The sequence below is a fragment of the Lepidochelys kempii genome, chromosome 3 (assembly GCF_965140285.1).
Source record: "Lepidochelys kempii isolate rLepKem1 chromosome 3, rLepKem1.hap1, whole genome shotgun sequence".
Classification (NCBI taxonomy): Eukaryota; Metazoa; Chordata; order Testudines; family Cheloniidae; genus Lepidochelys; species Lepidochelys kempii.
Genome location: NC_136382.1, coordinates 162,709,845 through 162,720,306, shown reverse-complemented (window position 1 = coordinate 162,720,306; position 10,462 = coordinate 162,709,845). Strand labels below are relative to the sequence as shown.

Sequence of the window (10,462 nt, the reverse complement as noted above, 5' to 3'; positions counted from 1 at the left end):
CGCCCTCGCCGCTCTCCGTAGCCGAGCCGGAAGCGCCGCCGGAGCGCGCGGCGAGAGCTGGGGGAGGCCGCGAAGATGTTGTGGGCGCGGAGGGCGCCCTCCTTAGCCAGGCGCGGGGCCCCGGCGGGGGCCGCGTGGGGCTGGGCGCGCTCGGCAGCCTCCGGGGCCAAGAGCGGGCTGCCGAGCTCGGAGAGCCGCGCGGACTCCAAGTACCGGGAGACGGTGCTGCTGCCTCGCAGCCGCTTCCCCGCCCAGCTGCCGGGCAGGCTGCAGCCCGAGGCCGAGGTGGAGATACAGCAGGTACCGCGCGCAGGAGCCCGCGGGGTTCGTGGGGAGCTGTCCTGCTCGGCACCGTCCATCCGCGTGGCCTGCAGCCCCCCAGCATTGGACTGTGCGGCCAGGGGGATTCGTGTTGTTCCCTCTTCTCTCAGCGAGCGGTTTCTAATGAGTCTGGCTTAGCCCTGGAGGGTGATCTGTGTCACAAAGCCCCACCCGTATAACATTTGACGCACACGTTACAACCCGTCGCTAACAGGAGACCCGAGTAATATCCCTGCTAGAAGATGCGTTTATGATTGTTCACTAGTGCAGCCCTGCGCTTACGGGAGAAATGGTAAAACAAATGGTCAACCTGCAGTTGTTTAACGCACCAGTTCTCAACTTGGGGCCGCCTGGGGAGGCTGCAAGCAGTTTTTGGGGGGTCCGCCAAGCAGGGCCGGCATTAGACTCACTGAGGCCCAAAGCAGAAAGCCAAAGCCCCGCCATGCAGGGCTGAAGATTGAGGCCCCGAGCCCCGCCACCTAGGGCAGAAGCCGAAGCCTGAACAACTTAGCATTGCGGGGCCCTCTGTGGTGTGGGGCCCCAGCAGTTGTCCTGCTTGCTGTCCCCGAATGCTGGCTCTGGCTTTTATATGCAGAAAAACAGTCTTTGTGGCACAGGTGGGCCCTGGAGTTTTTAATAGCATGTTGGGGCCTCAGGAAAAAAACGGTTGAGAACCTTCTTAAAACGTGCAGTCACAAGAGCTTCCTACAAACCTGTCTCCCTATCAGTTTAGTCCATCTTGAGTTAGTGGTTGAGGAAGACAGAAGATTTTGGTTCATAAAGCTTGATGAATATTAAACATGAACCAGATGTGTCCCTGGTGTTGTTTTGATTTCAGTGGAGTTATATCAAGAACAAATCTGGTCAAATAAGTGGTCTATTTAATGTAAGAAAACAGGCATAATATTGTTAGCTTAGTAGTGGAGGTTGGCAAGTAATTTACAAGCTATTAAAACCCCAGAGAGGAGAGTCTTCACTTGAGGAGTTCGAGCAATTCTTCCTCTTAGTTTTTTGACTGTTGGAATGATGTTAAAATGAAAAGTTTTTTTGAACTACTAAAATGCAAGCATATAATGAATTAAATGTTTTCATATTGTCTGTACAGAAATGTGGTTTTGCAGAACTATATTCATGGCAAAGACAAAGGAACACAAAGAATGAATTTTGTCTTCATGATGGGCCACCGTATGCCAATGGAGACCCTCATGTTGGTCACGCGTTAAATAAGGTAAGTATAAGAGTAGTATGTTTAAGGTATTATATGCCTTCTGTAAGGTGCAGTGCACTCTCAATTCACATTGAAGTAAATGCAAGTTGAGAATATTCACTACTTTATAGGATAGGGCCCTTCATTTCTCTTTAACGGCTAAGCATATACAGTAACAATGAAAATAACAAATTGCTCTGTGTGGTACTTATAGTTTCACATTGGTATTCAGATGATAAACTTATTTTCATTCTGTCAAAGTAAATCCAGTTTCTACTTCGTCCCAGCAAACTGCTAGATGCATAGTTTGAGTATTGTGTGCATAGTGACTTCAGAAATATGTTACCATAATAAAATGATAATTCCACTTCGTGTAACCCTCAAGCCCCTGTGTAGTTGCAAACTTTGGACTTCAGCTGTGCAAAATTTGGTTGTCCGTTGATCAAGAGGTTCTTATGATGTGCTATAACATGCAATAAGAAACATAAACGTGAAGGCTGAAACTTAATCTTTAACACTCCTGATTGTGCTTGGGTTTTGCAGAGTTCACCAAAATCAGTAAGACATCTGTATAAAAACAACAAGGAGTCTGGTGGCACCTTAAAGACTAACAGATTTATTTGGGCATAAGCTTTCGTGGGTAAAAAACCACTTCTTCAGGTGCCACCAGACTCCTTGTTGTTTTTGTGGATAGGACGTCTGTATGTTACTTTATATATCAAGCTAATATGTAGGGGAATGAGGATAGTAATAACAATTATATCAAAAATAACATTTGGGTTTAAAATTTTTCCAGATTTTGAAAGACATCACTAATCGGTTCCATATGATGAGAGGTTATAAAGTGCACTTTGTACCAGGCTGGGATTGTCATGGGTTGCCTATTGAATTGAAAGCATTGTCAGAACTCAAAGAAACTCAAAATCTTTCACCGATGGAGGTTAGACAGAGAGGTAAACTGTCCTTTGCAAAATTTTTGTAGAAACATTTCTGACTTAAATAATTGTATTCTATAAGTTGTTTTTGAGTCTTCAGTTAAATATTATTTTGCTAGCTTTCTGTGTGTTTTCATTTTAGTTTCAGTACACTGAAATTTGTGAGGAACATCTTGGTTATTAGATGATACTTGATCTGCAAAATACATAGTGTAAGCTTACAAGGAGGGTGACCTTTGTAAAGTGGGTTCATCAAGTACAAGTTTGTATGAACACATTGTAAGTTGTAATAACCATAGATGGAGAGAGGGAATTAAAGGTAATGTACATCTGGGATTCTAATGTAGTTCAGGTCTGTAACATGAAATTAGTATTGTATCCAATTTTTATTGAGGTTGTATGCTGAGTTGCTGAACCTAAAAAGAAAAATATCTTTGAAAAGAAGACCATTTTTTCCCCTAATGTTTTTGAACTAATCTGGATCGTTATGGGGATCAGGAACATGGGTAATTGTCATTGAATAGTTGTGTTTCCAATGGGGTAGCGCAGATTGGTTCTTGGCCCTAACATTTTATTAATAACCTAGAAGAAAACATAAAATCATCACTGATAAAGTTTGCAGATGACACAAATTGGGGGAATGATAAATAATGAAGAGGCCTGGTCACTGATTCAGAGAAATCTGGATCGCTTGGTAAACTGGGAGCAAGCAAACAATATGTATTTTAACATGGCTAAAGGTATATACATCTAGAAGAATATAGAACATACCTGCAGGAGGGGGGACTCTACCTGGGAAGCAGTGACTCTGGAAAAGACTTGGGGGTTGTGATGGATAATCAGCTTCATAAGAGCACCCATTGTGATGCTGTGGCCAAAAGATCTAATGTGATCCTGGGATGCTGTCATAGATCCACAGGATTGATTCTATGGCCTCAGTTTTAGAACATTCTCTAGGAATCTGGGGTCTCAAGGGGTCTCACTCTTCCTCCAGGGTAAGTCCCATGATTTCACCACCTCCTTAGGCTGGACCTCTTCGCCATCAGCACGCCCGCTTCAGATGATGAGCTCTATTCAGTGAGTCCCACTGAGGCAGACTCTTGAAGGAGACTTGTACGTTCTGTGTGGATCAGTACATCATTGCAAGCATCTGTAATGCCATTCATACAGTGTTGTCAAAACAGAAGGGTTTATTAGTCGAATGGAGCACAACATAGAAAGTCTTTAGGTTAGCATGGAAAAATGAAGGTTAAAGCATAGTCTGTTCCGGGGAGCCCAGCCAAGCTGTAGTGAACCCAGGTTATTCAAGCTCTGTCTCTCCATCTATCCATTCTTCTTTGTTAGACTCCCAGGTGTATCCATAACTGCTTTCCTCAGCCAACATCTAACTTCCATTTCACACCAGCCCTTTCCCCCAGTCCTTTGTTCCTGAGCTAGGGAGATGCAGCTCTGCACGGTGCAGAGAGACAGGGAAGTCTGTATCTCTGTGGGTCCTTAGTTGCTAGGTGTCCATGTCCAGTCTGCATCTGCCATTGTTTTCTCAAGAGCTCCATTGATATGGGACCTAAGGCCACAGACAACTGAGCACCATTGACACCTGTGTTTTAGCCTGTCCTGAGAGCAAACAGTCCCTTTGCTAGGTAACAATGCAGTATATAGGGGAAACAAAGGCACACATACACTTGATAAAAATATTACAAAAAAATTCCGCTTCGTTACAGATACATAAATGGACAAATCTTCAATAGAAGTAGAGAGATTATTTTACCTCTGTATTTGTCACTGGTGGGACTGCTGCTGTCCAGTTCTGGTGCCCACAATTCAAGAAGAATGTTGATAAATTGGAGAGGGTTCAGAGAAGAGCCATGAGAGTGATTAAAGGATTTGGGGAAAAAAGCCTTTTAGTGATGGACTCAAATTGCTCAATCTGTTTTGCTTAACAAGGAGAAGGTTAACGGGTGACTTGATTATAGTCTACCAGTATCTGCATGGGAAACAAATGTTTAATAATTGTCTGTTCTCTTTAGCAGAGAAAGGAATAATGTGATCCAGTTGCTGGAAGTTGAAGCTAGACAAATTCAGATTGGAAACATTTTTAACAATGAATGTAATTAACCATTGTAAATTTTGCCAAGGATTGCGGTGAAGTCTCCATCACTGACATTTTTTAAATCAAGATTTGCTGTTTTCTAAAAAATATCCTCTAGAAATTATTTTGGGGAAAGTCTATGGCCTGTGCTATACAGAAGGTCAGATTAGATCACAGTGGTCCCTTCTGGCTCTGGAATCTATGAAAACACATTTGTTTTTTACCCCCCACACCATGTATAATATTGGGAAACTGTGTAGGTGGTGCCTTCTGAGAGTTCATGATGGATTAGATGGAAAGTGTTCTGATCATGTGTTGTAGTTGGTTTATTGGTAATAGTTTTGTCATGCAGTGGAATGACTGGCAATTGTAGCCAATGTGCCCTTTAGACTATGTAGCTTATGTGCTGTTGTAACTTCACATCTCTTGAAAAGGTTGTGTTTGCAAACTGCAGTCTGTATGCACTGGCAAAGCAGTTATGGAAAACATGATACATCATTCACTTGCTTTGAATTTAACTGTTCTCTCCAATAACTTTTTTTAGTTATTGCTAGGTGATTTTGGGATAATAAGCATTCAGACGATTTTAAGTCACACATGCAATGAAATTTCTTTCCATTTTAAGTTGGCATGTAGTTTAAATTTTAAAAGGGCATAATATTCAAACCCATGTTGATTATGCTATTCTGATAGTAGTGGTGGTTTAAAGTAATGCTTTTAAAATAATGTGGTACATGGGGAGATGATTTTGGATTTAGCTATATTAGAAAAGTGGATGCCTTTTCTCTGTCTTTGTATGGTGCTATTATATACTTGACTTGCATCTTGGTTAGCTACCATATACCTATTCCAGATGGAGCTGCATTTTAGGGTTGAATAAAATTCCAGGTGTGTAGAGCTTATTGTTCATGATTATTCCCATTGAGGAGAGCATAAAACCCCTTATATAACCCCGTTCATATCAAACTTTGGCTAGTAGGTGATAGTAGATGTTCGGGAGCAGTGTTCATTTGAGAACCTCAGCCAACCATTAATGCAGTGACTTTTCACCCAGGGTACAATTCCTGGAATGTACTGGAGCCTGTATCTTTATTATTAGCCTCTGGTTAGTAGATGTTTGATACATTTTAAACTTTATCCTATTGTAGCTTCTGGAATAGAGGATGCTCTTCTACCCTTTTCAGAACTTCCTGATTGCTGCCAGGGAACAGCTCTCTGCCCCAGCCCTCCTATATTTTGTTGTTGTCATCTCTCCCTACTTGTATCTCTTCCTCTCCCACCGGCACCACTCCACCCCCTACAGTTCATAACTTCTCGCAGTAGGGTGGATGGAGCATGACATTTATGATTCTAGACCACATCACTGCTGCCTTCAGGGTTCTGAATAGAGCTTGCCAAATAATGGGGGCGGGGAGGAATGTGAAAACTTATGCAATTGAAAAAATCAAAATTAATTTGGAAAATTATTTGCAATTTACAGTTTAACCAGTTCTAGTTCTGAATAGCAGCAATTTAAACCAACTTGGTTTTAATTTCAGGCAGCTGCTTGCTGCTTTGGAAAGCTAGGAAAAGCAGAAGAGGCACTACAGCGGTTGATCAGTTTACATTCATTTTATATTTGGCAGGTTGTCTTCATAACCATAAGGGTTAGAATTTTTTTCCTTTTAAAATTAAAGTTTACATTCTATTAAAATGAATGGCTTACCTGAAAAAACTTCCTGTAGGTGATTGGCTTTTTCAAACCCTGCCATTCGCTTTGATGGGACGACTCATATGAATAAAGGATTTTGAAGCTTGCAAAAGTTGCTGTTATATAAATCACTTAGTTTAGTTTTATATTTATTTTGTTCCCAGCTGAGGTTAAGCTTTCTCTAGCAAGTAAGCCATTAGCATTTTCTAAAACTAAAGTGATCATGCAGATTTTAAAAGAACATTGTTTTTAAAAATTATTCTTCCTTTTTAGCAAAAGAATTTGCAGAAAGGGCAATTGAGAAACAGAAATCTGCCTTCATTCGCTGGGGTATAATGGCAGATTGGACTAATTGCTACCACACATTTGATAGGAAGTATGAGGCAAAACAACTGAGTATCTTCCACAAAATGTATGACAAGGTATGCTAGTTTGTCATTTAACAAAATCCTTAAATTTTTTAAGTTACAATATAGTTTTAATCAAGTTAACTCTGTGTTTTTTCCCTTTAGGGTTACATTTATCAGGACTATAAACCGGTATTTTGGTCTCCTTCAGCAAAGTAAGAATCAACTTTCCATTTTATCTCTAAAATAGAAGCAGAGAGAGCAATACATTTTCATGTTAATGTGGTTAACTCATATCTGATCTTCACCCAGTACAGCCTTGGCTGAAGCTGAACTTGAATACAATCAGCAGCATGTCAGTCGTTCTGTATATATCAAATTCCCCTTGTTGAAATCGCCTCCTAAACTGGCCTCTGTGATAGGTATGATTTGTAACATTTTATTCTTAAGACTCTGATATCTTTGGATTTTATGACAAATAACGTATTTGTTAATTTGCATCTGTAGATGGATCTTCAACTGTTAGTTTGCTAATCTGGACCACCCAGCCCTGGACTATTCCTGCCAATCAAGCTATTTGTTATATGCCAGATTCAGAGTATGTATTTAACTTATTTAACTTTCTGAATCTGCTTCCGTCAGTATCAATATCTATTAGCAGAGTTGTATTCCTCCTAATAGCAAGGCTGAAGTAATAGGCATCTTAGGTTTATTTAATGGTATTTTTAATTTTTAGGTAACTCAATTTCAGACTTTTTCCCATCTCCTTTTTAAAAAGTTAATTATTCTTTATTTTTAGTTCTCTAAAGGTATTGCTACTTTAGGTCCTGCTTTTGCATTCGTTCTATTGAAATCATTTGAAGCTTTGAGTGTGAAACATTTGCAGGATTTTTGTAGTTAAAATCACATTTTCAGATGGCTTAAAAGCAGCAAACATCTAAAAAATTTAAAAAGTAAGCTTTAGTACTATAAACTATATAGTTTGCTAATATTGATTTTTTTTTCTAATTTAATGTATTTAATACATTTGTCTTATAGCTATTCCATTGTAAAATGTGCAAATACTGGTGAATGTTACATTCTGGCTGCAAATAGAGTTGAGTCTACAGCTGCCATCTTGGATACACAATTTGAAGTTATTTCAACATGTAAAGGTAAGAGTTTAAATATACTCTGAATGTTAATTTGTAAGGTAGTACGTTGTAGGCGTTTGTTTAAAATGTTGATGTGAAAGTAGAATATCTGTTTCATTAGCTACACTTTGCACATGTATTTATAGTAGTTTTAGCTAAAAATAATCTGAAGAACAGTAATCAAAATGTATCAAAGATTCAGCATAGTGAGTTGGTGGTGGTGGTACTAACTTTTCAACCATATACTTCAAAGTGCTTTACAGAAGTTATCCCATTTGTAAAATGGAAATAAGAAGTTGGAGGATAATTATGTACAGAATATAGAGCATAGCACGTGAGGAGTGGACTAGGAATACAGTTTACCTTGGTGGTGCTGTTTTGCATCTATCCTCAAAAAGAAAAGGAGTATTTGTGGCACCTTAGAGACTAACAAATTTATGTGCGCATAAGCTTTCGTGAGCTACAGCTCACTTCATCGGATGCATGCAGTGGAAAATACAGTGGGGAGATTTATATACACAGAGAACATGAAACAATGGGTGTTACCATACACACTGTAAGGACAGTGATCAGGTAAGGTGAGCTATTACCAGCAGGAGAGCGGGAGGACGACCTTTTGTAGTGATAATCAAGGTGGGCCATTTCCAGCAGTTGACAAGAACGTGTGAGGAACAGTGGCCCGGGGGGAAAATAAACATGGGGAAATAGTTTGTGTAATGACACATCCACTCCCAGTCTTTATTCAAACCTAAGTTAATTGTGTCCAGTTTGCAAATTAATTCCAATTCAGCAGTCTCTCGTTGGAGTCTGTTTTTGAACAAAACCACTAACGCAGGAACCTGTCCTTACAACAAAGCCCATTGCGACATATCTATTCAGGAGACACCATCATAGGGCCTAATCACATCAGCCACACTATCAGAGGCTCGTTCACCTGCATATCTACCAATGTGATACATGCCATCATGTGCCATCAATGCCCCTTTGCCATGTACATTGGCCAAACTGGATAGTCTCTATGTAAAAGAATAAATGGACACAAATCAGACATCAAGAATTATAACATTCAGAAACCAGTCGGAGAACACTTCAATCTCTTTGGTCACTCGATTACAGACCTAAAAGTGGCAATTCTTCAACAAAAAACTTTAAAAACAGACTTCAATGAAAGACTGCTGAATTGGAATTAATTTGCAAACTGGACACCATTAAATTAGGCTTGAATAAAGACTGGATATGGATCTGTCATTAAACAAAGTAAAACTATTTCCCCATGTTCATTCCCCCCCCCCCCCAACACACACACACTGTTCCTCACACGTTCTTGTCAGCTGCTAGAAATGGCCCACCTTGATTATCACTACCAAAGGTTTTTTCTCCCCCTGCTCTCCTGCTGGTAATAGCTCACCTTACCTGATCACTCTTGTTACACTGTGTATGGTAACACCCATTGTTTCATGTTCTCTGTGTATATAAATCTCCCCACTGTATTTTTCACTGCATGCATCCGATGAAGTGAGCTGTAGCTCACGAAAGCTTATGCTCAAATAAATTTGTTAGTCTCTAAGGTGCCACAAGTACTCTTTTTTTTTTTTTTTTTTTTGCGGATACAGACTAACATGGCTGCTACTCTGAAAAATGCATCTATGCTGAAATTCAGGTGGATTCCTAACCCAAAGTTGGTTCATATGTACTGTGTGTATCTTGTACGAGAGTCCCAAATGAAGTTAACATGGGTCTGGTGTTAGTGTACTGATTGCCTGCTTCACTGCAAAATCCTCATGTGGGCTGTTGAAATTCCTCACTGGGGAGGCATTAGAGGTACTAAGGCTGATAGTGCTCTGTGTTGTTAACATCCAAGTACTGTAGCTGACTGTTCTCAGTTAGCTCAGGAATTCATGATCACCTGAGGACTGTTAAACGATCCTAGGTGATTGCTAGCTGCGCAGTTGTCCACACTTGTGATTTGGAATTTGAGTTGGGATTGTGGGTGTCCGTTGGAAATTTTACCCATGTTATGGACCTATCCTTACTGCCTCTGATTAGAGGTGGCGGAGCGCCTTTCCTGAGGGAGTGAGGAATTCTTTTGTATGGCCTGTTCTCAGTGATTGATGGAACGTGACCATTTCCTAAGGGATGTGAGTTATCCATTTCTCCAATAGGAGGAATGTTTTGGCCGGACTTTATAATCTCATTCTCAGCGATCGACAAAGTGGCCCTAGATGTCTTCTTCTCCGGCTTTATCTGCTCAAGTCACTATGGTTTACAGGTGACCTGCAGCAACTGAAATGAGAGCTAAAATGGAGCACTGATGACAAAAGTCTCAATTTTGGAACCTATTTCTTGCCTCCTTCCTCCACAGTTTGAAATTTGTTTACCTTTAAGACCTACAGTTGTCCATCTTAGTCCTGAATCTATTTATCCAGGCTTGCGGGGAGGGAGAGATGCAGTAAGGTTTTGCATTTGGGAAGGTGTTGAAGTATTGTTTGAATTTGATCTCTGGTTTATTTTTATTGCGTGGTTTGGGGGAAGATGTTTAATGTCACTGTACTTTACAATGGTTAGTTGCCTAGTGATTGAGTTGAGAGCCTTTGTTTTATAACTTCTTAAAGATACAGAATATATAAACAAATATGGTCAAATGGGAAGTTAAAGCAAAGCTGGGAATAGATTTTGGGTCTATTGTCTCCAGCCTCGTCTTCAGACCACTAGATCACAGTATATTATACTGCCATCCTGG

General features: G+C 40.4%; 1 protein-coding gene across 4 annotated transcripts in view; it reads left to right on the top strand.

The window, feature by feature from the left end:
* The first annotated feature begins 7 nt into the window (after positions 1 to 7).
* The window catches only part of IARS2 (isoleucyl-tRNA synthetase 2, mitochondrial), an 88,544-nt gene continuing 78,089 nt past the window's right edge, over positions 8 to 10,462 (top strand). For 2 of the 4 annotated variants that reach the window (XR_012158229.2, XM_073338852.2), the window contains exons 1-8: positions 9 to 300; positions 1,427 to 1,549; positions 2,325 to 2,481; positions 6,516 to 6,664; positions 6,755 to 6,804; positions 6,902 to 7,011; positions 7,097 to 7,187; positions 7,628 to 7,743. Coding sequence is in view for 3 of the 4 variants with exons in the window: in XM_073338852.2 (XP_073194953.1) it covers positions 76 to 300; positions 1,427 to 1,549; positions 2,325 to 2,481; positions 6,516 to 6,664; positions 6,755 to 6,804; positions 6,902 to 7,011; positions 7,097 to 7,187; positions 7,628 to 7,743 (1,021 nt within the window). In the remaining variant the exon portion in view is untranslated. Of the gene's footprint in view, positions 301 to 466; positions 614 to 1,426; positions 1,550 to 2,324; positions 2,482 to 6,515; positions 6,665 to 6,754; positions 6,805 to 6,901; positions 7,012 to 7,096; positions 7,188 to 7,627; positions 7,744 to 10,462 lie in introns of those variants that run through there. The other 2 variants (XM_073338854.1, XM_078852264.1) reach the window with 2 other exon arrangements.